Source organism: Daucus carota, chromosome 3 (genome assembly GCF_001625215.2).
Source record: "Daucus carota subsp. sativus chromosome 3, DH1 v3.0, whole genome shotgun sequence".
Taxonomy (NCBI): Eukaryota; Viridiplantae; Streptophyta; class Magnoliopsida; order Apiales; family Apiaceae; genus Daucus; species Daucus carota.
The window spans coordinates 43,358,989-43,386,634 of NC_030383.2; the positions used below are offsets into that span (position 1 = coordinate 43,358,989).

The following is a 27,646-nucleotide window of genomic DNA, read 5'->3' on the forward strand; positions in this document are numbered from 1 at the left end:
TAAGAAGATTCAAGGATTCTCAGATGAAGGATTTCATGATAATCTCAGATTTGAGAATGAAGGTGAAGGTGATCTGTATGACAGTGATGATGATGATGACATTATTCAAAATGTTGGAATTAATCCTGGAATTAATATTCCAACTGATGACTCTCTGGTGCAAGAAACAACTACAATTGGAAATTCAACTGAAGCATCAGTTGAAACTACATTGGAGGGATCAGTTGAAACACCTCAAGGATCATCAGTTGAAAGAATGTCTCAAAGTTTCAATCAGTCTAGAAATAATGAGATGTCAAATTTAGGGGGAGCTTTCCAACATGGAAACCTGAACTTCAACAATGAAGCCACATCATCAAGACAATCACTTCCCCCACAAAGAAAGTGGACAAGGGATCACCCTTTTGAGCTAATTATTGGAGATGCAAATGCATCTGTACAAACAAGAAGAGCAACTCAAGATGAGTGTTTGTACAGTGCATTCCTTTCACAGGATGAACCTAAAGTCATAGAAGATGCTCTCAAAGATGCTGATTGGGTTCTTGCTATGCAAGAAGAATTAAATCAATTTGAGAGAAACAATGTATGGAAGCTGGTACCCAAACCTAAAAACAGAACTATTGTAGGAACAAGGTGGGTATTCAGAAACAAGGTGGATGAGAATGGAGTTGTCACCAGAAACAAGGCAAGGCTTGTTGCTAAAGGGTACTCTCAATCTGAAGGAATTGATTTTGATGAGACCTTTGCACCAGTTGCAAGACTGGAAGCAATAAGAATCTTCCTGGCCTATGCTGCTCATGCAAATTTTAAAGTTTATCAAATGGATGTCAAGAGTGCTTTTCTAAATGGTGAACTGGAAGAGGAGGTATATGTCAGTCAGCCTCCTGGTTTTGAAGATCCAGAATTTCCAGAGTATGTTTACTTTTTATTAAAAGCACTCTATGGACTAAAGCAAGCACCAAGGGCATGGTATGACACTCTGTCTCAATTCTTGTTAGATAATCATTTTTCTAGAGGAACTGTGGATAAAACACTATTTTACAGGAATGTAAATGGTGCCTTTATTCTGGTTCAAATTTATGTAGATGATATAATTTTTGGTTCTACAGATGAGAAACTTTGCAAAAAGTTTGCTAATCTAATGAAAAGTCAGTATGAAATGAGCATGATGGGAGAGCTCACCTACTTTCTTGGTTTACAAGTTAAACAAGTAAAGGAAGGTATATTCATAAATCAAACTAAGTACATTTATGATCTACTTAAAAAGTCTGATTTATTGGATTGCAAAGAAGCTAAGACTCCCATGCCAACAGCCACTAAATTAGAATTAAGTCCTAATGAGAAATCTGTGGACATCTCTAATTATAGAGGCATGGTTGGTTCTCTTCTATATTTGACAGCTAGTAGACCAGATATTATGTTTTCTACATGTCTCTGTGCTAGATTTCAATCTAATCCTAAAGAATCACATCTTATTGCTATAAAAAGAATATTCAGATATCTTAAGGGAACACCAAATCTTGGTATTTGGTACCCTAAAGACTCTGGATTTGATCTAATTGGATATTCAGATGCTGATTTTGCAGGATGCAAAATTGATAGAAAAAGTACAACTGGCACCTGTCAATTTCTTGGTGACAGATTGATTTCTTGGTTTAGCAAAAAGCAAAATTCTGTATCAACCTCTACAGCTGAGGCTGAGTACATTGCAGCTGGAAGCTGTTGTGCACAATTATTGTGGATGAGAAATCAATTACTTGATTATGGATTAAATCTCTCAAAAATCCCAATATTTTGTGACAACACCAGTGCTATTGCTATAACTGAAAATCCAGTACAACACTCAAGAACCAAGCACATTGACATCAAATATCACTTCATAAGAGAACATGTGATGGCTGGTACTGTTGAAATGCATTTTGTTCCAAGTGAAGAACAGATTGCAGATATTTTCACAAAGCCTCTTGATGAATCCACATTCACAAGGTTGGTAAGTAAATTAGGTATGTTAAATTTCTCCTAATTTAGAGTGAATTTTTCTGTAATTTGGCAGCCAGAATTTGATTAATTTTGATTTATCAAAATTGAATTAATTATATTTCTGGATAAAGTCTATAATATTTCAACTGATGAACTAGTGAAATTGTTTCAACTGATGTTTGAAACAATATCCTCTTGCGTTGTTTTTCATTCAACTGATGACACCAGTTGAAGACGCTTTCAACTGATCTTCATCAGTTGAATAGGAAGTTTAAAGGGGCGCTTATTTCATCCGTTGAAAGTATTATCAGATCTGAGCCGTTGAAATTTCTTTTGTCTCTCTCCCACTTTATACACACGATCGTGTGTGTAATTTTTGTAGAGATAAATAAGAGTAATTTCTTCTCAACGGTAATTTCTCAGCCAATCACAGCAATTTTCTGAGAAAGTATTTAAGCATTTTAATTTATTTTCACTTCTTTTCATCTCACTCTTTCGAATTCTTCAAGTTCTCTCTTCTCTCTCTGTGCAAAAAAACAAGTTCTAATTTCTCTTCAAGCTTTCTCTGTAACTGCAATGGCACCAATGAAGAAGTACACTGCACCAAGTGGGTTTATCTATGAGAAGAACAACTTTGCGTCATTTGTGGATACCAAGGCTGTGGAGGAGAAGGAGTATCACAGGATGATGGAGTTCATCAAGTCAAGCCAGCTCTCTTATGCTATGACTGAAGCTCCCATCATCTACCATGAAATAGTTGAGGAAATGTGGACCTCTGCAGAGTTTAATAGTGAGCATGAAACTCTAACTTTCTCTGTTAATAATAAAACTCACTCTGTCAATGCTGATGTTATGAAAGCATGCTTTAAGATTCCTGAAAATACTGTTTTATCTTTGCCTAGTGATAATCAGTTGGTTAATTTACTTTATGCCATGAATTATGTTTTGCCAACTGATGCCTTAGGTAAAATAGAAAGAAGGGGTCTTAGGAGAGAATGGAGTTACTTATGTGATGCATTTATTAAAGCATTTTCTGGTAAAATTAGTAATTTTAATGCCCTTACTTCCCAGATCTTACAAATGCTTTACATGTACCTGACTAATGAATATTTCAACTTTGGTGGTTTGATGATCCAAGAAATTGGGGAGAAACTAGGTGATAAAACTGATAGACCTAGGAATATTTATTATGTCAGATTTCTTATGATGCTAGCTAATCATCTCAATGATAAGCTAGTTATTACTAACAAGGAAGCCAAGCTTCCCAGTTTTGTGCAGGAAAAGAGAGTCTTTAAAGACCTCTTTAGGATGAATTTATACCCCTCCTTGGAGGTGGTGTACCTGCCAACAATGGAGGCTGGAAAGCACAAAGAGGTACATGGCTTTCCTACTACTCTTTCTCAACCCTCACCTTCTTTGCTTTCTGCCATCAGGGCTGTTGAAGAGGCCCATCAACAGTCCACACAAGTGGCAAAACCTTCTAAAGACAAGTCTTCTAAACCAACCTCAGATGCCTCCCAAAAGACATCTGTTGTAAAATCCAAGAAACACAAACCTGAGGGGAGTGTGATTGGAGGATGTGAGGGGGAGGGAAAGGGTGAACATAAAAGAAACCCTAAGAATAAGGATGGAAAGGTGTGTGCTGACCAGCCTGGCCACTCTGCAGTCTCCCAAAAGACTGTAGATGTTAATATGGAATTAAACTCATCCCTAGCAGCATCCTCCCAAAAGGATGTTGCTATTGAAAATAGTCCTCAACCAGGGACACAGTCAAAAAGGGGGAGGGACACCACTTCTTCACCAATAAAAGCTTATGGGAGAAAGAAGCTAAGAAGTGAAAAACTGAAGCACTCTGCACACACACAGGCATCCATTCTGGACTTTATGCCTTTAACTTCTCAAAGTCAGATTGATGTGACTCCAATAAATGTGGAGTCACAGCCCCCCTCTTCATCTCAACCAATCACCCATATTTATGATCTTACCATTTCTACTACTCAAACACAATCCCCAACCTCTTCTGTGGATGTGGAATTAATTCACACCACACTTGTAAATTCTCCATCTTTGGATTTCATGGAGAAGCCCCCTTCTGAGATTGATCATCATCATTTTGATGATTTGTTGGATCTTTCTCTTACATTTCCTTCTTCTGTGACAGTGTGTTCTGTGGATTTTCCTTTAAAATCAATCACCACAGACTCAACTATTACAGCCTCTAAACCTATTTCTTCATTTTCTTCAACTGATCTCCCTCATCAGTTGACAAGTGTTTGTCCTTCAACTGATCTGCTTAACAGCTCTCATCAGTTGAATGCCTCATCTACTAATGTCTCAACTGATGTCTCTCATCAGTTGACAGCTGCTGCTACTTCAATTACTTTACCTCTTTCTACAGCAGTTGATCACATGGTAGCACAAACACTTCTAGGATTGAGTGGAGTGAGCTATGGAGTGGAGAGGCAGCCTAGTGAGCTGGCAAAAGGAGAGGGTGTGGAGAGTCTGGCATTTTCTTCTAGCCAGGAAAAAGGAGAGGATAAGAGTGACCCTTTAGTAAGGGTAAGTGAGGGAGAGGTGAGTTGTGTGGTGAGCCAAGGGGAGCCCTTGATGCAAGAAAAGAGAGATAATGAGAGAAATGCAGGTGTCAATGAAGGGTTTAGTGAACAAGAGATTCAAGCTGAATATAGATCCATATTGGATAGTGTTTCACTAGACCCTGAGACTTTTACTCATGGAATGTCTTCCATTCAAGATTTTGCCAGATTGGATAATCAAGCAGCTGAGAGGCACCTTAATCTGATTCACACTACATCTTCTATGCTTAGAGCAAAGGAGGCATTTACAGCTCTGCCTGCCAATGCTGGAGATGATTTTCATTATGATGATAGTGATGAAGACCTCAATGATGCTCTTGAGGAATCCCTTGGTGAACAACCTACAACTTCTCTACCTTCATGGCTCTCCATGCAGTCTGCCAATGCAATTGTTGTTAGCATGGAGCTGGAAAGGCAAGTCTCCACTCTTCTTCAATCACAACCTGGAAGCTCATCCTCCTCTCAAGCCATCTCTGCCACCATTGCCAGTCAAGCTCTGGAAAACCTCAAGCTTCACAAATATCAATCTCTCCACTTTCAGAAAGAGATAGAGCATCTCAATTCTCTCATTGCCTCTGTTAAGACTGATCTGACCAAACAAATTGATGACAAGCTTCCAGCTCAGGTCAAATCAGCTCTTTCTGGTTCTGAGCAAAAACAACTGCAATTGGAAAAGCAAGTAGAAGCTCTGGAAGGCAATGTCTATATCTTAAACTCTAGAATGGATGAGATGTTGCAGCATCAAAGAATTCAGACTGGACTCCTTCAACATCTTCTTCTTGCCTCTGGTGCTTCTCTTCCCAGTCCATCCCTTACACTTGCTGCTAACAAAAAGGGGGAGAAAGAATTACCAACTCCTGCAGAATTAATCAGTCAAATTCCTCCTCCTTTCCACACTGAAAGGGAAAAGCAAAAGATTGAAAGGATGAAAGAATTGGACTCCATTGCAAAGAGAGTGGCTCAACTGGGCAAGAAATCATCTACATCTTCTACAGCCACCACAGCTCAAATCTCTTTTCCAACCACAACCACAATTCTCAGGGTAATTACACCTGAGATTGTTATTCCCTCCAAGACAGAAAAGGGTGAGCCATCATTTTTGAATGAGTTCAAGCCAATTCTGTTTCCAAACAATTGTGGTTACTCCAGGCCTGGAAAAGACTCAAGCTCAATCTACTTTCCACTAGCCAGGCCTGACAAAAATGAATACAAGCTTTTGGGCCAAGAAATCAAAAGTTATAAAGATTGTGCAGATGTGGCCTTAAAGGCTCATTTTGCCATCATCCACAGAGAAGGCCAGAAGCTGTTTATTGGAACTGGCCATCCTCACTACTCATTTGCAAAAGCTGAAGAGGTGGCCAGAGAATGTGAAAAAGAGGAGTTTGAATCCCAACTCTCTTTGAACCAAATAGAGGTGGATGAAAGGTATGCTATTGAGCTGGAAGAGGAGTTGGCAGCTGAGTTTTTAAATGAGAAAGGATTGCCTCTTGAATCTTCTCCCAAGAAAAAGAGAGTCAAATCTAAAACTAAGATGCCTGAGGCAGCCAAGAGAAGAGAAGAAGTGCCAGAAAAGCCTATCTCAAAGCCTTCTTCTCCAATCAAGGATACCACAGTAGTACATCCAGATGTCAACTTCCATGATGAGCCAATAATGCCAAAGGAGGAGCCAATTGACTTGGAAGATATTCCAATTCCAGCTTTTCTTGTCCAAGAATCTTCCAAGCCAAAGAAGAAAGTCAAGTCTGTGGCTAAGAGGATAGCTAACCCTCCTAAACCTCCAAAAGAACCTGAGAACCCTGATGACTATCTCATCATTGCTAACATTGAAGAAATTTCTGAGTTGGATCTGGAGCTGGATGATCTTCAAGAAGTAAGAGGAATAGAAGCAACTTCAAAGTTACCTGAAAGATTGGCGTTCTCTTACAAAAACAAGGGTGATGTCATCTGGCCTCTTCACAGAGTTCTGAATTCTGAGGGATTCAGTTCTCTAACAAAAATATATGGATCTATGAAGAGGACTGGAGGATTTACACCACCTGCAAAGCAAATGGTACTAAAGAGAATCCTTGAGATCAGGAAGGAATGGAACTCAGATGCTAGTCTACAAAGAAGGCTGAAAATTCCCTACACTGGAAAGAAAATTCATCATGAACCTACTCCAGTCATGGAATTTAGGGACAATCAAGGTGTTAGGAGATTTTTCAGACCTAAAGATCAACTCAAGGTTGCTAGCTTGAATACTCTGAAGACTCTCCAATCCAAGCTCAACAGACAAGACAGTGATGAAGAATGGTTCTACAGGATCTTTCAGAAACAGATCAATATTCTTGAAGAAAAACTTAAGTCCAGAAGAAGAAGATCTTCTAGGAACAAGTAACTGCTCAGTCTAGAGGAGCATAATCATCTGTAATCTTTTCTAACTCTAGTATTTAAATTCTGCATTTTATTTTATTAATGTTTTGTTATCATCAAGTGTAGAATTTATGTCTGCATCTTCTCCAGTCATAAATTGGGGGAGATTGTTAGGAATCAATAATTTTTGATGATAACATAAACATTTTTGTAACATGTCTTACTTAGAATCTTTATCAAATTTCAGTTGTAATTGTTACATTTCTTGTCTTTGGGAATTATCAACGGATGGGTAGAATAGGATGGCTAATTGTAAATATCCAATGCCATGTAATTTTATCTAAGTGAAGGATATTCAACTGATGAGATGTAACTGTTCAACTGATAAAGACTGGATGATGTTTCAACTGATGAAAATCAAGCATTCAACTGAAGACAAAGCGTTCAACGGATAATGCTGAGGAATTCAACTGATAAGACTGGAACAGCATTCAACGGATGGAGTTTGTAATTCATTCAACTGATGAGCCAGGCATTCAACTGATAAAGTCAATAGCAGTTGAAAGCAACCAGAACCTTCAACTGATGAAGCAAAGAGCAGTTGAAAGTGACTAGAGCTTAAGTCTGACAAATCACATGGATCGAATTACACTAAAATAGACATGGAAGCCTAATTAGGAAAATAAAGAAGAAGCAGAAACATACTTATCTCATGCAGTGCAATCTGGATCAAATCAAGATGATGGTCAAAGATGAAGACATCTCAGAAAGCATGCATAAGACAAAGTTGTGCAGCATTGTTTTTAGATTAGAGTGCATTTTGTAATCTAGCTAAAAGCTTTGTAAAACTTGGAGTATATAACCAAGTTAGTAGCATCAGTTGAACTTGTTCAAATTACTTGAGAGAAAAATCTGAGAGTTAGAACTTGTTGAGTGATGAACCAGCAGCTGTGCGAATTGTAAACAATCCACAGATTCTTCTATATAAAATCTCACGGGTGGATCATTCAATCCACCCGTATTTTTAATACTTGGTGTTTTTCTGTTTACTGTGTTCTTAGTGTACCATTCTTGAATCTTTTAAGTTTGTAAAAGATTGTATTCAACCCCCCCCTTCTACAATCTTTCTCATAGTTGGTGTAAAATAACAAAATATATGATTATTATTATAATTCGAAAATCAAATTTTTAAAAAATTAATGATTTTAGCTATTCGGTCAAAAAACTTAAAAATATGTGTTAAATAATCAAACGACCTATATTTCAAAACGTATGAGATATTTGAGAATGATTAAGAGAAAAACAAAATTTTAAATAGGATCAAATGTCAACATATAAAATAATTTATACCTAAATAATGCTAGTGTATAAAAATATATTAAAAAGATGATAATATATTTAAATAAATGTATTATAGTTATAGATTTTAAATTCTATAAAAATTATTTAAATTCGTAAGTAACACAAGTGATAAGTTGGTTATTAAACACATGACTAACTTGCAGTTCGATTATTGAACTTAAAAGAATTTATAAACGGGTCACAAAATTAGATTTAACATACAATCAACTAACTAAGCTAATAAAAATTTGGATTTAGAATACTGCTTCTAGCAGGGCGATTAAGTGCCTGTTTGGCAATCGGAAGGAAGTGGTTCTTTCCGTAATAAGCCAATCGGAAGGAAGTGGTTCTTTCCGTAATAAGCCAGCTTTTACTTTTCTTGACCCGTTTGTGTAAAAAGTCGAGAAGCATTTATAAAATGTTAGGAATGCTAGTTTTTCTCTCACGACTTCTATTTCTTTCCCAAACATTTTAATCACTTATAAGTTTATGTTCGGCTGGACTTAAAAGAAGTGACTTATTGTTTAAAATAAAAAAGTGTATTAGAAGTGAGAAGTTGGTTTGGAATTATAAGTTATTCCGTTTGGCTGAACTTAAAGAAGTGACTTGTTGCTTAAAGTAAAAAAGTGGATTAGAAGTGAGAAGTTGGTTTGGACTTATAAGCTATTATAAGTGTTTGGATACCGCGACTTATAAGTTTTTTAAGTGTTTGGATAACTTTACTTATAAGCTGGTTTAGTTTCGTAATGTTGTAATATAATTATATGATATTTACGAAATAAATTGAGAAAAGTTGATGAAAATATTAGATTAGATTAGATTAATATTTATATTATATAAAAAATGTCTCGCATTTAACTATTTAAATGATTTATAAGTGATTTCAAAAAAGTGATTTATAAGTGTATTTAAAAATTTATATAACCTTAATATATAATATTAATATATTTGAGTATTTCATAAAATTGAAGATAAAAATTTAAATAACAAAATTATATTCAATCACCTCATATTTGAATGAGATAACATAAAGCAGACAGCATGAATAAAAAATAAACAAAAATAATAGGTAGCAGAATGTCACGGGTTTAGAACAGCAGTGCGCAAGGAAGCTGAAAAAAGCTAGAGCCCCGGAAAAAGCTTCATTTCGTAGCTCTTTTTTCTTAACTTCTTTTGCTTGTTTTAAGTGCTTCGTATCATTTGCCAAACACACAGTAGAAAAGAGGAAGTGAACTTCCAGGCTTTTAAGCCCAGAAGTCCAGTTCCCAAACGTCCGTGTTTCGATACCATGACTTATAAGTTATTTAAGTGTTTAGATAATTTAACTTATAAATTGGTATAGTTTTTGTAATATAACAATTTGTTTTCTTTTAAAAAATAAATTATAATAATATAAGATTTTTTATTATTAATGCATGAAATATTTTACAGATACAAAATTTTAAATTTTCCATTAAAAGAAAAAATTTAATAAATACAAAAAAGTTATTACAAGTAACTAAAGACCAACAACTGTAGTCAAGATAACTAGACGAACAAGACAACAACTGTACTACCTTATCATCTTTATCCCGGATCAAACTTAGCAGAAGAGCAGCAACAAGAAGAGAAGTTGAGCCCAAAAAAAAGCTAACTTTGGTAGCTTTTTTCGTTAGTTTCTTTTACTTTAATTAGGTACTTTATAAAATTTGCCAAACAGACCTGAAATAAGTGAAGTGGGATTTTAGCACTTTTAAGTTGAGAAGTGCATTTGCCAGACACCCACTTAACTTGGATCTCACGTTTGCTTCACTTTTTTTATTTGAATAAAGAAGTTTTATTTTAAACTCACCTAAACAGTCGATTTTATGTTCGATATACTGTAGTTAGTTTTAATATATTTTTTATATATGTAAATTTGTATACGTTACTCCTTCCATCCCAAATTAGATGGCCCCGTTGACTTTGAGCACACAATTTAAGGTTCATTGACCGCATAGATACGTGACTTATTTTTAAAATTTTATTTTTGCAAATAAAAATTAAAATATGAAATTTTCATTTATAAAAAAAAAATAAAAAAATAAATTTCGGAAATAGACGGTCAATGCACCTAAAGTTACGTGCCCAAAGTCAACGGGAACATCTAATTTGGGGGATGGAGGTAGTACTACACTAAAAGGAGTAATTTTGCCACATGAAAACCTCGCTGTCCGACTAACCGACTCAAACAAGTCCAACATACACACTCATTTTTCATCACTCAAACTTATCAACTCTACTTTACTTTCCAAACTCAAACACTTCTCACTCACTCTTTTCTCTTCCCACCAAAACAAGACAAACCTCTCAAAAATGCGTTTCATGCTCCTCCTCCTCCTCCTCCTCTTTCTCCACCTAACCTCCCCTCTCTCCGTCGCCGGAAAACCACTCCCGGAATACCAGGCCCTTCTCTCTCTAAAAACCGCCATTTCCTCCGACCCACACTCCTCTCTCTCTTCCTGGAACTTCTCCACCAACCCCAACCACTGCACTTGGTCCGGCATCACCTGTGACTCTCGCCGCCACGTCATCTCTGTCGATATCTCGTCGTTGAATTTAACCGGCTCTCTCTCTCCCGATGTCTCTATGCTCGGGTTTCTCGAGAATCTCTCTCTCGCTGTTAATCAGTTGTCTGGCTCATTACCCGAGACTATCAACTCACTCTCGTCTCTCCGATCACTCAATCTCTCCAACAATGTTTTCAACGGAACGTTACCGAGTTTTAATAATTTAAAGAGCTTGGAAGTGCTTGATTTGTATAATAACAACTTTGACGGGGAGCTTCCGGGGGATATTTATAATCTCACTAGTCTCCGGCATCTTCATCTTGGTGGGAACTTCTTCTCCGGCGGGATTCCGGCGGAGTACGGCCGTTTTGCGGCGCTTGAGTATCTTGCTGTCTCGGGGAATGAGCTGACCGGTGTGATTCCGCCGGAGCTAGGTAATATTTCGTCGCTTCAGCATCTTTATTTGGGTTATTTTAATAATTATTCGGGTAATTTGCCTCCGGAGATTGGGAATTTATCGAAACTTGTTAGATTAGATGCTGCGAATTGTGGACTGTCGGGTGAGATTCCTCGTGAGCTTGAGAAGCTTCAGAATCTAGACACATTGTTTTTACAAGTTAATGAGTTTTCAGGCGCTATTACGGCTGAATTGGGTAATTTAAAGAACTTGAGATCGATAGATCTGTCAAATAATTTGCTTGTTGGGGAAGTTCCTCCAAGTTTTGCGAATTTGAAAAACTTGACGCTGTTGAATCTTTTTCGGAATCAACTTCATGGTTACATTCCTGACTTAATTGCTGAGTTACCGGAGTTGGAAGTATTGCAGCTTTGGGAAAATAATTTTACTGGAAATGTGCCTCAAGGATTAGGGAAAAACTCGAAGCTTAGTCTTGTGGATATATCGTCAAATAAGTTGACTGGACCACTTCCACCGGGGTTGTGTTCTGGAAATAAACTCGAAACTCTGATTACTTTGGAGAACTTTTTGTCGGGACCGATTCCTGACTCACTTGGTGAATGCACATCGTTGAGTCGGATTCGAATGGGGGAGAATAATTTCAACGGATCTATTCCAAAGGGAGTGATGAGTTTGCCACAACTTACGCAGCTGGAGCTTCAAGATAATCTTCTCTCTGGTGAATTTCCAGAGACCGACTATGTGTCTGTTAAGCTTGGAGAGGTTAATTTGTCTAGTAATCATCTTACTGGATCTTTACCGTCTACTATTGGTAAATTTGTTGGGGTTCAGAAGCTTCTGCTTGTTGACAACAATTTTTCAGGTCGAATTCCTTCGGAAATCGGGAGGTTGCGGCAGTTGTCTCAGATTGATTTGAGCCAGAACACATTTTCAGGGGAGATACCTAAGGAAATCAGTAAATGCCAGTTGTTGACGTTTGTTGATCTCAGTCAGAATCAGCTCACAGGAGACATTCCAACTGAGATTACAGATATGCGAATACTGAACTATTTGAACTTGTCACGCAATCATCTAGTAGGTAGTATTCCAGCACCAATTGCTACAATGCAGAGCTTGACATCAGTTGATTTTTCTTATAATAATCTTTCTGGGTTGGTTCCTGGCACTGGTCAGTTCAGTTATTTCAATTACACTTCGTTCCTTGGCAATCCTGAGCTATGTGGACCATATTTGGGACCCTGCAAAGATGCTTCCAATGGTCATCATTCACATGGACTCTCAGCTTCTATGAAGCTTTTACTTGTTATTGGGTTGCTTGTTTGCTCAATCGCATTCGCTGTTGCAGCTGTCTTCAAGGCACGCTCACTCAAGAAGACAAGTGGTGCTCGTGCTTGGAAACTTACAGCATTTCAGCGCTTGGACTTTACATGTGATGATGTACTTGATTGCTTGAAGGAGGATAATATTATTGGAAAAGGGGGTGCTGGGATTGTTTACAAGGGGGTTATGCCTAATAATGTAGATGTTGCAGTGAAAAGGTTGCCAACAATGAGTCGTGGGTCTTCTCATGATCATGGTTTCAATGCTGAGATCCAAACTCTTGGGAGAATTAGACACAGGCACATTGTTAGGTTATTGGGATTCTGTTCAAATCATGAGACTAATCTGTTAGTTTATGAATTTATGCCAAATGGGAGCTTGGGTGAGACGCTTCATGGCAAGAAAGGGGGTCACTTACTTTGGGGCACCAGGTATAAGATTGCTTTGGATGCTGCAAAAGGCCTTTGCTACCTTCACCATGATTGCTCACCCCTAATTTTACATCGGGATGTAAAATCAAATAACATTCTTCTAGATTCCAACTTTGAAGCTCATGTCGCTGATTTTGGCCTTGCTAAATTTTTGCAAGACTCTGATACCTCAGAGTGCATGTCTGCTATTGCTGGTTCTTATGGATATATTGCACCAGGTATGTTGGCATGTCTTCAGCATCAATATGCAAGTATAGTTCAATCTTTTTCTGTTAGAATTGTGGATCATCTTAGTCTTTATTTTGGAGATCATGTGAAGCTGATATTAATATACTTGCGCTATTTTTACTCTTGCACTAGAATTGGGTCAAGGTATCAAATACTTATTACTCAGGTTTGCTTATAGACCTAAAACTTCAGATTCTTTATGTCAATGTGCTAATCTTAAATGTCTATGTTTTTATTTTTATCTTTAGTAGTATCTGCATCAATCATTGGGTTTATAGTAACTTAAAAAGAAATTAAGGCTAACATGGTGATAATTAATGTTCATATGATTCTTATTGATTAGTGTGGCCTTCCACTGAAAATGATGTCTAACAACTTGTTTACCGGTTAAGGCGTGCTTTGAGTCGTACTTCTCTATTTGTTTTCTTAAAACTCAAAGCAAATTTGAAAGTAGTTGGTGATAACATACTTATATACTACACAGTTGTTGTGGTAATGGTTTAATTTTAATCATGTTCAAAATTTTAAATTTTGCAGAATATGCATACACGCTCAAGGTTGATGAGAAGAGTGATGTCTACAGCTTCGGTGTAGTTCTCTTGGAACTTGTAAGTGGGAAAAAACCAGTTGGGGAGTTTGGTGACGGAGTTGACATAGTTCAATGGGTGAGAATGCTGACGGATGGCAACAAGGAAGAAGTGCTAAAAATCCTAGACTCGAGGCTTTCAACATTTGCCCTACACGAGGTCATGCATGTATTCTATGTCGCCCTGCTGTGTGTCCAAGAACAGGCTATGGAACGCCCAACAATGCGAGAAGTTGTGCAAATCCTTACAGAGCTCCCAAGGCCACCCAACTCAAAACCGGGAGATTCAGTGGACACCGATACTGCCTCGGAGTCCTCCAGCTCCGCCACCAAAGAACAACATCAGCAATCTCCTCGGTCACCAACCGCCGACCTTCTCAGCATATGATAGAATAATCTCTTTAAAATGGGCGGGAATAGCGGCATTCTTAAGCTCTGCATTTTCTTCTGTATTTATTTTTATGTTTAAAATGGAGAAAAGGAAAGGGATTCTTACAGTAAACTAGTTGGTGTTAGCCTTTTACCGTATTTTTTAGGTGTACAGCAAAGTTGTTGCAACATTTTATTATGAAAATGAAAAATTGATCTTTGTGAAAATGCCATGTGCTGCTGCTTCTCATGGTTCTTGGGCTGCAAAAAGATGAATAAACTATGGTGTAGTACTAAACAATGGAATCTGTTGACTACATAAATGTTGCTGCTCCGTGGAGCATAAAATGGTGCACTGGCTTTCAATTACCGATGCCAATACAATTTGTTGATCGATACTCCCGATAAATGTTGCACTTTCCTCGGTGGCTTATTCAAAAATTCTATCGCTGTATTTTTACACGGGGGTAAAATTTTTGTGGACTCGAGAGTTTGGTAGCCCCGTGCATCCATAAGTTGCAGTGCCATTATTAATTATGTATCCATCTGTTTTTTGTTTTATGTTAGGTCTCACCAACCAGAGTAAACGCCAGATATATTCCCTGTAGAGCCGGGAAGAGATTAAATAATAATAATATCTTCATGTGTACATGTCAGATGAAAGGGAGTAATAGACGTGGACAGTTGGTTAATTTACAAAAATGTGGTGTACGTGAAAAAAGTTGCAGATGGCAATAACAATAATTCAATAAATTAGCTTTTCTGACCAAAGAATATAAGCAGAGATGAGTGAATTATCAAACTACTATAGGACAGCACTGATAAATGATTGACTTAATTAACACAGAAGCCAGAATCTTTGACTTAACTGCAATCTTAATCGAAGGTGGGGGTGGGAAGGAGATATTTGAGGCTTGGTGTTGAAATTGGAGGGCAAAAAGGTGAGGGAGGAGGATTCAAAATTGTGGCTTTCACCTTCACAACTTTAGGAATTTGAGTAGAGAGAAGAAAGTAGTGTGTACATGCGAAAAGAGAGCTCCTTTTGATCTACTCACTTGACTAATTTCATAATCTCTGCTTGCTATCAGATCACAACACATTACACACTCATGACTAATTTCATAGTGTGATGTTCATTTTGCATGCCACCGATTCCGCCTCAATCATACTAATTCATATGTACAATGTTTGTCAGGATATGCCATCTCTCAGATGAAGCAAATAACTTCACAAACTTCTGTTTTTAATGTGATTCTCGTTAGTAGGCCCAGAATGCTCCATGACTCATAGAATTTTCTTTTTCTTTTTTACTTCCAATATTCAGAAAAACGTTACTTTTTTGTTTATTTTACTAATTAATGTAGCCTAAATATGCAGCATTCGTCAAATTCTGGTTATCAACTGCAATACAGAAAAGACAATCTCTTTTCGTTACCTCTTTTTTAGTTTACAGTTGGGCCTAAACGAATGTGAAAAAACATACAAGTTTCTCTTGTGTACAACATATTGCCTATAATTTTCCATCACAATTTGGCTACAGTAAAAGATAGACAAATATAAATTAAGAACAAAATAAACATGCACTGCCCAAATAAAAATTTAATAGTCCCATTCAGCAAGTAGCACAACTCCAAAACATTCAACTCAAAACCAAATTTCTATTATTGAATAAAGTCTAATGTGCATATAAAAATCATTTCCATATGCTTACAAGTTACAGCCTACAGGTTACAAGTTACAACACAATCTGCAATGTATTTTATGGCTTTCAATCTATAGGGCCTGGTACTTATTTTCCCCCCATCCCCCAATCCAATATACCCCACACACACAACTCTATCTTTTTGTTTTTATTATTTTCAACTTCTTGCTGCACTACTTCAATCAGGGGTTCGGTATTTCCGTCAACTTTTTAGTGGCCAAAGCTTATTCAAGGAACTACAAGATTAGTAAAAGAACTAGAAAATCTTGCACTGCCACACCTCACTTTTTAGCAAAGGCAACACCCTTATTGATGCTTGCAGCCAACTCCTCTTTTGCCTTATCCAAACCAGCCCTGTGAATAGGCAGGGAAATAGATGAGATGGTGCCAAATTAAAGCAGGTAAAAAGTTATAAAAAACCATCACAACAAATTAAGACCTCTCATATTCACTCAAGGGACCGAGAGGGTATATCTCTTCAACTCCATGATGGCCAAGTCGCACCTTTGATGCGAAGAAAGGAAGTTCAGTCACCTGCTCAAGATCAATATGGCAATAAATGTGAATATTCTCTTAAAATTATAAATTAAGGAGAAATCAATGATCTTTTAAAGGCAGATTATATGTGAATTACCTGAGAAGCTACAAAAGAACACTGCACGACACTAGCATCTCCCCTCAAGCCCCGCAAGCAGGACTCCGCAAATTTTACAGCAGCATATGCCTTCAAATTGAATTTTAACATATCATTTTACTGAAAAGAAAATTGTGGTACCATAGCTGTCAAAATAAATATAACAATAAAGGACAAACCATTGAAAGAGTAGCAGATCCTGTTCCTGCTTTTGCCTGCATAATGACAATATATCTTAATTTATCTAGGGAAGGCAATGGAAGATATTACACATAATGTACATAGTTACTCCTAACCTTCGGAAGCTCTATTTTAGCCTTTTAGGGCTTTGAAGCACATAGATTATGCATTTGTAAAAAAATATATACTTCCAGGTAAAGCAGAGCAAATTAAATGTGTGTTCTAATCAAAGACTTTGCAAGGCAGTTTATCACCAGAACTAGTAGAAAAAATTTCCAAAGAAAGGAGATGCAGTAAGTTTAAATTGCCAATCTATCTGGTGGTTGATGGCTGAGATTCAAACTAGTGCATGTTTTTTAATTAGTGGAACAATAGTTCAGTTGTTATTTTATTCCTGAGTAAAGAGTTAGTTAAAAAATATATCATAAACACTAAAAAACACAATATCAAAAACACTCAATCTTAAGATACATGAGTTTTATAATCTAAGAGCTCCAGAATAGCTGACATGCAGCGACTGTACACGTCTATATACAAAGCTAAAGAGCTCTCCACATCACTTCAAAAGAAACTTCACTTTTTTGTCTATTTCAAGTACCTTCTCATAAACATAGTCAAAGCTAGGTAGGAAGCAAAAGGCGAGAGATGATTTTGCATGAAGCTTTCGAAGCACATGGAAACTAGTACCGCCTATATTTACTCTTTTTAGTGTAGATCAGATGTGATATATCAGTACGACTGTAATGGAATTAATAAAGTTTGCCAGTTTTAACTTCATTTCCACTAGTGATGTTTTGATTCAGAGTTTGCTTAAAACAAACCTCAAAATACCCAACGATAAATTAGTCAAAGGTTTAGACCCAACACTTGACAAAAGGTTTAGACCATATGCCCTGAATCAGACTATATTGCAGTGATCAAATTAGATAATAGGCCCTTCAACAAAGTTCGTTAGAGCAGTTCAGAAAACTAAATTATGTAAGTTCTTGTTATATAATTCAACTACAATCATGAGTTCTCCATTATATACCCAGAGTCTGATATCCAGAGTATCCCTCAGCTACACAAAAACATATTCAAAGGCATTTTCAGGAACTTACTCCCTACATACTCACAAAATTTGTGGTGATATATTGAACATAGACTAATGGCATTGCAAACATGTAACTGACAAAAGCAAGCCTGAAATCATTAAAAAAATTCCTTTACCTCGACAACTTCTGTTCCACCATTCTGAATCCGAGATGTGAGATAGTTAGTCTCATCAGCGGTAAAAGAACACGGAGGTTTCACCTGTAAAAAAATAGTAATATACATGTTAGTATCGCAATATGCAAACCATGTGAAGGTTGTTAATATACACAAAGATATGGTTTCTAAGATCAAGAAATGAGTTTTGTACCTGGGATAGAAGAGGTAATATTGTAACACCAGCATGACCCCCAACGACTGGTACATCAACTTCTCTTGGATCAAGCCCCAATACTTCAGCCTTTAAAGTTGAAATAAATTGAATCAATGCTACATAACATGCTAATTCCATGCAATAGGAGAAGATCGAAAATTTAAATCATTAGATATTACAATCAGACAACTGTAGTGATGGAACTAGCACTGAAGAAGGTTTTCTAGTGGCTGTATACAATCAATTGAAACTAATCAAGTTTGCAGAGAAATTATATATTATTTGATAAAGGGGTTGTAGCCAAATTTTTAGATGCTTCCAAACTAAACAATATGAATTCAGATTCTAATAATATTAGTATACATGCAACATTGCCTCTCTTTGTTCCAAGAACGCAAGCATTTGATTGTTTACATAGTTTAATTGTGCAACATAAAACCGGCAAGAAAGTAGTCAACCAGTTACATGCTAACAAGGCAGATAAATGCAAAATGTCTCGCAGTAAAACAATTGATGTAATAGATTTTATTACTAGTAAGTAGTTGCATACCACAAAAGTATTAGTTCTAACAACGTCCAGCATTGTGACTCCCAAAAGTTTCCTTGGATCAAAGATTCCTGCTTTTTTAAAGACCTCTGCTGCAATAGGAACTGTTGAATTTACAGGATTGCTGATTACATTAACAATCGCCTTTGGGCAGCACTTGGCAATTCCTTCACATAATGTCTTGACAATTCCAGCATTAATGTTGAATAGATCATCTCTTGTCATTCCTGGTTTCCTGGGAACACCTGCTGGAATGATCACAAGATCCATGCCCACAAGAGCATCCTCTAATTGTTGTTGCCCCAAAAATCCACGCACCTGAAATTTCAAAATATTGTGACAATAAGAGGAAAGAATTCATCTTAACTTTGAAATAATATGTTCTCACTCAAATCATGCAAATAAAGAGGCTTGCATATTTGTATGCAATATTTCAGGTTCAAAAGGTGAATTATTCGATCTTCTTAAAGCATGACAACACAACGTACGTAACTCAAGGACACAAAAAAACACAGGGAGCATGTTGAATCATCGCTTCAGCTCTGTACGTTTCAAGTATAAGCCACAGCCTATTTCCTATCAGTCTCACTTTTGTCTACTTAGTCCTTAAAATGATTGTACCGATCATTTTTTTTTAATTCTATTGGGATTAATACTGTGAAGAGAGTGGGATTAGATAATCCTCTTAAATGAACAAAAAAGTAGCCTAAGCAATGCCTAGGTGCTATAAGGTGTAAAAGCCCTGATTTGGGAAAATCATGCTCCTAGCTGTTATCACTAAGGTTGTGTTCACTTCATGGAATGGAATGAGGGGAGAATGGAATGAAACTATATGAACAAGTTTTATGGAGATTGGAGAAAGTATGAGGCAATAATGATTAAATGTGAGTGAGTTAAAATTTTTCATGAAGAAGATGATAGGAAAAGATGATGAACAAATGGAATCAACATTCCTTTCAAAACATGTGGGTTAGATTTTTAGTTAAAATAGTTAGAATGGAATGAGTGAAGGAATGAAAATTATAAACAATTTCACTAATCACTCACAATTTATAATATAAATTTCATTCCATTCTCCCCTCATTCCATTCCGTGAAGTGAACACAACCTTAGATTCCAGCTCTAGGGGTAAACATATTAGGTAGTATTGATGTCACAATAGTTTGTACCCAATGCCTTGGCCATTTCTAAAACAATGCTAAGAAGTATTGAAATGCAGTCTAGACCTAAATAACATTCTAACTAAACATTGTGAATTATCAGGGCAAAACAGTATTTGAAACATGATCTTTAGAGAAGACGGGCAGGGGGATTTCCATTTCATCACAAGATAAAAATCTTCATGTTCTTATCTCAAAAAGGCATGACACGAGACATTGGGAGCACTGGTTGAGAGTTGAGACTTGAGCCCCTAGTTAAACTAAAGTACAAATATAAAATTAATTCGATACTCCTCTTTCCTTTCTACCCCCTTTCACTTCCCTTAATCGTGGAACATAACGTTAACACAACATCTTGAATAAAAATTCAAGCTAAATAAGCTCTTTTACCACTTAGATCACCCGTTCTCCTCAAATCCTAACATCAAAAACTGATTCCGATAGCAACTACGTCAATATCAGCATACATAAGCTAAACAAGAACAACCACATAAACATAGCAAACAGACCACATACTAGAAAAAACAATAAGGGGATCATGCAAGAATTACCACAGCATTAGTATCCATATGACTAATATCAGCAGTAACACCAGGCGTATTAGCAACATCATAGAGATGAAGAAGAGACACAAGTGGGTTCATCTTCATCAACATTGACAGAGGCTGTCCTATGCCACCTGATGCCCCCAAAATTGCCACTTTGAATCCAGCTGATCCACCTTTGGCTCTACACTTCATTTGCTCCAACCCCAAATTACCCTCCATCTCCTACACCATAATTATACATTAAAAGATTAGTATCATCACAAGAAGTTGTAATAAAGCATGGTCAAACGTTTGACTGGTTATTACATATGTAGTACAAACATACCTGAAGATGAACTGGAGGGTTGAGATGGGCTGAGATTACCGAAATGCGTTGATTTGCATCCATACCGACCCTTCTTCAATTGAATGTTTGGTCACAGAAGTATCTATGTATTGGAGGACTGTTTATTTGTTTGCAAGTTGTTGCGTTTCATTTATGTACTGGTACAAGAATAAGGTTGGTGACGATGATCCGTCTGGGAATTTGTATTGGGAAGCGTGAATTTTGAATAAACGGGCTTATCCGTGCCTTGATGTCACAACTGTGGCCCATGGGCCTGGGCTTGCTCAAGTTGGGGCCTGAATTCTAAAATAACCCACTTTTTTTTCCTAATGAACCAATGCAGCGGATTGAGTTTGAGTCTGATCCATTGATATTTTGTAGTAAAGACTTTCTTTAGTGATTTTTACACGTGTGACTAGTTTTTTTTTCCAAGTACGTGTGACTAGTAAATAAACACAATGATTATAAAATAGAATGTTATGGTTACTGTGTTATTATTTTTGTCGCATTATCGTTACTGTATTGAATAGATGCATTGCAATGATTTTGTCATTTTCGGTATCACGAGGGAGCGATTAAAATCCCATTTCGGCCGCATCTAGCTACGATTAAAAATAACTGGCTCGAAAAATGAATATATGAGTTGGGAATAATGGCTGGAAACTCACGATCGTAAATGATTTCCAATACTTTCTGATCGTAGCTGTTTACAGTACTACGGTGATCGGTCTAAGTTTGAGTAAACCTGACAATCTGACATACCTCTAATTTAGGTTTTATAATTTAAAACGGAGACGAATAACAATGGTTTAAATAATATTTAATTTAATCAAACTTTTCTCCAAAATATTACTCCTTTCGTCTCTTAATATTTTTCGTGTTTGTTTTTATCAACCTTACCAAAACACATTTTTTTGATCGTTAATTTCGTATTAGCTAGGATTAAATATAAAACTACACTGTATTAAAATACTCATATATACGAATCCAACAAAATCACTCATAATTATATTTAGTCTTATAAATTAGAGATAAATTAATAATTTGTCTAATGTCATCAACAGTATTGACATATCAAATGAGAAACGTAAATAGGGACGGAGGGAATATTAAAATTCGATATAGCTCGGACTTATGAATCGATTATCAATTTTTTCAACCTATGTTAACAATTGCTTGAATAAGAATATGTCGACATTCCTACACCAATGATCAACCACCAGGTACAAAAAGTTGAACTTTATACAATTTTCCGAAGGATAGTGATGCGTTTCTAGAAAGAAGAAGGTGTACGTTTTAAGTGGAGACATTCAAGCAAGCATTCGATAGCTTTATTCAGATGTTGGGATGCATTAACGCTTAAGCCACATTACCTTTTCTTTCTTTGTCAAATAAGGTGGCTGTCGCACAATATCGATCTCCTACCAATCTACATGTAAATCTTTATATACATGCGAGTATGTTTGTTTGTATGCGTTTGTAATTTATTGTGTTAATACGTGATTAGATAAGAATCCATATCTTTGTCCTCCTGTCGCGGGGTACGTATTGGTAACAATAATTAATCATGAGTAACCATCAGATTAGAGGACTGATTAGGCTTAAACACGCAAGACTATTGATTGGATAATGCTGATAGTTTTAAAAGATTTGAATTTAGTAGCAGTGGTGAATCATATCGTTAATCAACGAAGATTTATTAGTAAAATATTGTGTTCAAGACAAATACATTGTAAACCTTAAATTGACGTGAATTAGTATTTAAAAATCTATTCCATCTTATGTTTCATCTATTGGAATCTACTACAAATACATTTACATCGATATTCTTGTTTCTTTTTCCTGCTAAACCACCTGTATGTGTTTGTAAACCGGGTTGCAGACGCTGCATGCATGTAGTTTTGAACACTACAGACAACCTCTAAGGTCAAGAAGTACAACTCAATAGGAGTATTAGATTACCTCAGTCGTCCTCGTCCGTTCGATCTGCACTAAATTGTTTTACAAGTAAAGCAAGTGATACCTTGACCGGCATATCATAGCCGATGCATAGGTTTAGTCGATTATCTTTATACAGAACCAAAATTTCAAAATAGCATAACCAAAAAACTAATTTGTAGATATCATTTTTCAAAACTTTCAAATGTTAAAAATGGGGAAATTCAAGAATCAAGAAAAAGAAAGTTCACTAAAATTTGAAGTTTAGCAGGACTTTAGCTCATTTTAATGGCGAGTCCCGGATCTCAAGTATACAAACATTAGTACATAAAAATTCATCAACAGTCTAACTAAAAAATTTTGATAACTATACATGGGATGTTTCATTATTATTCAACTAATCATCTTATTTTAAAAAAAAATCTAGTCCAACACTTTTTTTTGGTTAAATACATGTTGCACTGTTATGAATCAGCTGTGCTATAAGGCATAAGCCTATAACAAAGTTGAATGGCGATGGATGGATGGTTCATATAGATCTATGAATATAGTGGCTGTATATCTGAGTAATGATTTTGTGATTGAACGAGGACACCATATAAATATGGAACTTCTGAAAATGGGAGCTTGAAAGGACACTGTATCGTTAATGCCGGACCAACAGAAGAAAGTAAAGAATATAGTGCGTGCGTCGAAAGGCACCTTTCACCTCTTCAATGTCCGCTACGCGCACTCTTCCTATGTTTCATTTCTTTCAACTAGCCCCTAGCCCTAAACCACCAAACACCTACCACATTTTTTTACTCGCCTCTTGACACCTAAGAGCAACTCCAAGGGAACACCTCCCTTACCTATAATGAGCCTACGTGGACAAAAATAGGGGTTGAAGTAAAAATTCTTCACTCCAACTATCCTCTCCTTACCTAAAATTTTTAGGTGAGAGAAAACAAAACCCTTTCTTTTGGGGATAGAAAAGTGAGCCTCTATTTCTTCCAACTCATCTCTTTCTCTCTCATTTTCTTTCATTTTTTATTTTCCCTCCTTTTTTTATCTACCCCACCATAGTAAAAGTTTTAATAAAATATTTTTTTCAAATATAGGGATGATTATAGGGAATACCATTGGAGTAAAACAAGTTTTTGCTTACTTATATTTTAGGTAATCATTATTTTATTATATTTTAGGGGTCAAAGATAAGTAACACCATTGGGGTTGCTCTAACAAAATCAAAACTTTTTTATTTGGCAAGCCAACGAGCTATGGGACTCTATGGAAACACCTGATATTGACGTTTTCTTTAATAAAATAAAAAATACGGACGTACATCTTAATTACTTGAGTACCGCATCTTAATTAATTGAGTAGCAAGATGTTCCTTAATTCAGATAACGCGGTAGATGACTAATTTTAATTGAGTACCTGATATAAATAAAAAGAGTCTGTGAGTTAAACCAATCATATATATGTTTAGAACTAGATTTTGAAAAATATTTAAAAATTCCTTTTGAGATATATAACATTTTCCTAATTAACATATATCGACTCAAAACATCCTTCCATTTTGTATTCATTTTTCTCTTCAAATAACTTTCAAAGAAGGGGGAAATTATAAATCATAAAAGTGACAAAATACAATTATATTCTATCCATCTCAAATTATATATAACTCTTTCGATTTCGAAGAAGTTAAATTGATCAAATATATAATTGTTTAAATATTAAAAATATTTGTTTGTTATTTTGAAAAATCGAAGGTTATATTTAAGATATATTGAAAATGTATTCTAGTCATTTATTATTTTATCATATAGAATATATAAATTTCAATCAACATATAATAAATTTGACAGGTAAAAAATGAGTATGTGTGTATTCACTATTCACAACTATATTTGAGAAATTAATAAGTTGCGGGGGCCTACTTCATCAGCCAAATTTCTTCTTTATATAACACCACTTCATCTCCTCTCTTCCCCGTCTCATCTCCCCTTTCTCTCTATCTATGTACATAGCTTTAGAAATCAGAGAGAGAGGGAAGCCGCTTCATATATATATTGTCTTTGAGATATGTATGTCTGCGTGTGAGAGGTGTTGGTGAAACATATCGTATACTAGATGATGTGAGTTGAGCGTTGTAGTTGTGGATCGATCTGGCTAGCTCAAACAATCTTTCTAGCTCTAGTTTTTCTTCTTCTTGACATATGTAAAATGGCCAGCCCAGCTGTCCAGCTTATATATTAATGAATCGGTTGTGTTCTCATATAGACATGGGAACATTAATTCCGATATCAGCATAAATCTTGATTCTGGTGGCGGAGAGCCATCGAGCAAGCGCTCCTTTTAGTGATCACGAACATCGATCAGCTCGCCGCGATTCTCGCAGTGTAGCTAGAATCGGATGAGGCAGACAGATTGGAGCCAGGCATTTTATATATTGCTCTTTTTCAGATTTTTATACGATTAATATACGTGTTTTCAGTTTTCATTTCTTCCGGACAAGTTGTATAGTAGGTTCATGGGTTTTTATTCCGACGTGTATGATCTATGTGTGTGGTCCGTTTACTTGATAATACAGGTTAATTTCGGCTTAATAAATAGAATATGGTCCAACTTTTTATAAAAATTAAGCTCACGCATCTGTAATTCGGAGTTGTATTTGTAAGACTCCCGAGATGAGAAACAAGGATACGGTTGTCGGTATGTGATTGCGTGCATAGTGTGAGTGTGCATAGTGCAGGTGGGGATGCTTGGATTCGACAAATCTGATCTCACAGGGAATTCAGTGCGGCATGTAAGATGTCGGCTTTCAAAAAGTAACGTGCATCCGGCTCAGTTTTGCCTTTTCAATCTTTCTTTGCTCTGAAAATAAAAAACAGCTCTGGATTTAGAAATTCCCAAAATAAATTGGGCTGGTTCATTTCAAAAGACGTAGGTCCATTCAGTTGATGAAATGAGACGAAGAAAAAAGAATGAAATGAAAAATTATTAAATAATTTTATATAAAATGAATAATATATGAAATATAGTATATAAATATGAATGATTTTAGATTTTGGTGATGAAGATTGTAGACCAAATGGATGAAGACGAGAAATGAAAATTTCTTCCACAAAATACTTGGGTTAAAATCTTTTTCAAATAGTAAGGAAAAATGATTTTTTCTAATCATCCTTGCATTAGTGTACAAATTTTATTGTCTCCGCTCCACCTTCATTCTATTCAAGTGAACACAATCTCATTTAAGTGAACTCATAATCTCAGGTATGTTCATTTAGATAGAATAAAATGAATAGAGAATGTAATTAAAAATTATAAGAAAGTTTTATGAGGACCGAAGAAACTCCATTCCATTCCATATATCTAACGGTCTCAGGTTCTATTCACTTAGATTGAATGAAACGAAAAGAGACTGAAACAAATTTTTTATGAAGATGAAAAAAGGTATGAGACAATATTAGTGATTAAATATGATTGATTTGAATTTTTTTATGATTTGCAGGAAAATATGACAGAGAAATAAAATAAACATTCTTTTCAATATATTGTGGGTTAGATTTCTGGTTCAAATTATTTGAAATGGGATGATCGAAGAAATGAGAATTATAGACTTTTTCAATACACCCTCAATTTAGAATATAGTTTTCATTCTATTTTCCCTCAAGTTGACCATCTTCCATCAAATTGATCATTAAAGTTAATAACCGCGGGGTTTACACTTGCACCTCAGAAGTTTAAGCGCTTTTTCATAAATATTTTTCAAACTCTACTTAGTCTTGTTAGGTGATAGACGATGCGAAATCATCACCAACGGGGTTAAATCAGACTTGAGGATTTAATTTACAAGTCTTGGTGGTCTTCCCCTCTTTGATAATAAAATTTGGATACCTCAAAGAGTGAAAGACCACAAAGACTTGTAAATAAAAACCTCAAAGTTCTGATTTAACTCTGCTGGCATAGATGATTTCGCATCGCCTATCACCTCATAATTTCGCATCGCCTATCACCTCATAAGACTAGCAGAGTTTGGAAAATATTTATGAAAAATCGCTTAAATTTCTGGAATGCAAAGTGTAAACACCACAGCTGTTAACTTTAACGGGTCAACTTGACGGAAGATGATCAAAGCAGTGCATATCGAAGCGGTTTTTAAACATTCAGGTGCAATATTATTTAAGACCAAATCAAAAAAATACTTAAACTTCTGAGGTGCGAAGTGTAAATTACTCATAAATTTATCCAAATACTCATATAACTTAAATCAGCTTCTCACTTATACCCCACTTGTGACTTTTATCCAAACACTCACATAACTTAAATCAGCTTATCATGTACAATCCACTTATCACTTGAAAATAATAAGTAACTTTTTTGAAGTTAAATCAAACTGCCGCTATATGTGATTATAGGTAAATCTTGTTTTGGTTTCCACTAAATATTGATTATCTAAAATATTGATAATGATCAAGAAGTTGTTTTACTCCAAGGTAACCCTCGATCATCCCTAAATTTGATAAATAAATTTTATTAGTACCTTTATTTTGGTGGAGAGATGAAAAATGAAGAAAAATGATTAAGAGATATGCTTTTAATTCATTTTTCTTTCACCTAAAAATTTTAAGGAGGGGATATATGGTTCGAGTTGGTGTTTTGGAGGTAATTAGAAAAATATTTTATGCACAAAATTGGGTACGAAATCTTTCATGCATGAAAGGATATGTTTAAGTTTTGATTGGAATGGACTCCCGTGTTTACATAAATAACATCAACTAAAACATCTCATCTCAGTTGTCAAGTCATTCTGTCCAAAATTTGTATACAATTTTATGCGTGTAGTAATATAGTATACCTGAGTTGCTCTAATATTCATTTCTGTGATATTATGACTTGACAATGCAGGCTAAAACCCACACTTCTCAACAATAAAGTATTAGGATGCCAGTGAGATAGACTTAAGATTTTCTATTTGCTTTAAGATATGCAAATATGAATGCTCATTTTTATCCATCCAAATTGTATGTTTACGGAAATGTATTTCCTCTGGAGTTGCTTCAAATCTATGT

General features: G+C 35.8%; 2 protein-coding genes across 2 annotated transcripts; one reads left to right on the plus strand and one right to left on the minus strand.

The window, feature by feature from the left end:
* Positions 1-10,460: 10,460 nt before the first annotated feature.
* Positions 10,461-14,375, plus strand: LOC108214902 (leucine-rich repeat receptor-like serine/threonine-protein kinase BAM1). The gene is made up of 2 exons (XM_064088910.1): positions 10,461-13,182; positions 13,730-14,375. Exons 1-2 carry the CDS (start codon positions 10,602-10,604, stop codon positions 14,164-14,166), a joined length of 3,018 nt encoding a protein of 1,005 aa, XP_063944980.1. The 5' UTR covers positions 10,461-10,601; the 3' UTR covers positions 14,167-14,375.
* A 1,410-nt stretch (positions 14,376-15,785) lies between these two features.
* LOC108210669 (malate dehydrogenase 1, peroxisomal) lies at positions 15,786-20,870 on the minus strand. Its single transcript, XM_017382051.2, has 9 exons — positions 20,649-20,870; positions 20,327-20,545; positions 18,619-18,933; positions 18,066-18,155; positions 17,873-17,956; positions 16,663-16,698; positions 16,484-16,573; positions 16,289-16,383; positions 15,786-16,203 (listed from the first exon to the last, which is right to left on the minus strand). Exons 1-9 carry the CDS (start codon positions 20,709-20,711, stop codon positions 16,131-16,133), a joined length of 1,065 nt encoding a protein of 354 aa, XP_017237540.1. The 5' UTR covers positions 20,712-20,870; the 3' UTR covers positions 15,786-16,130.
* Positions 20,871-27,646: the final 6,776 nt, after the last annotated feature.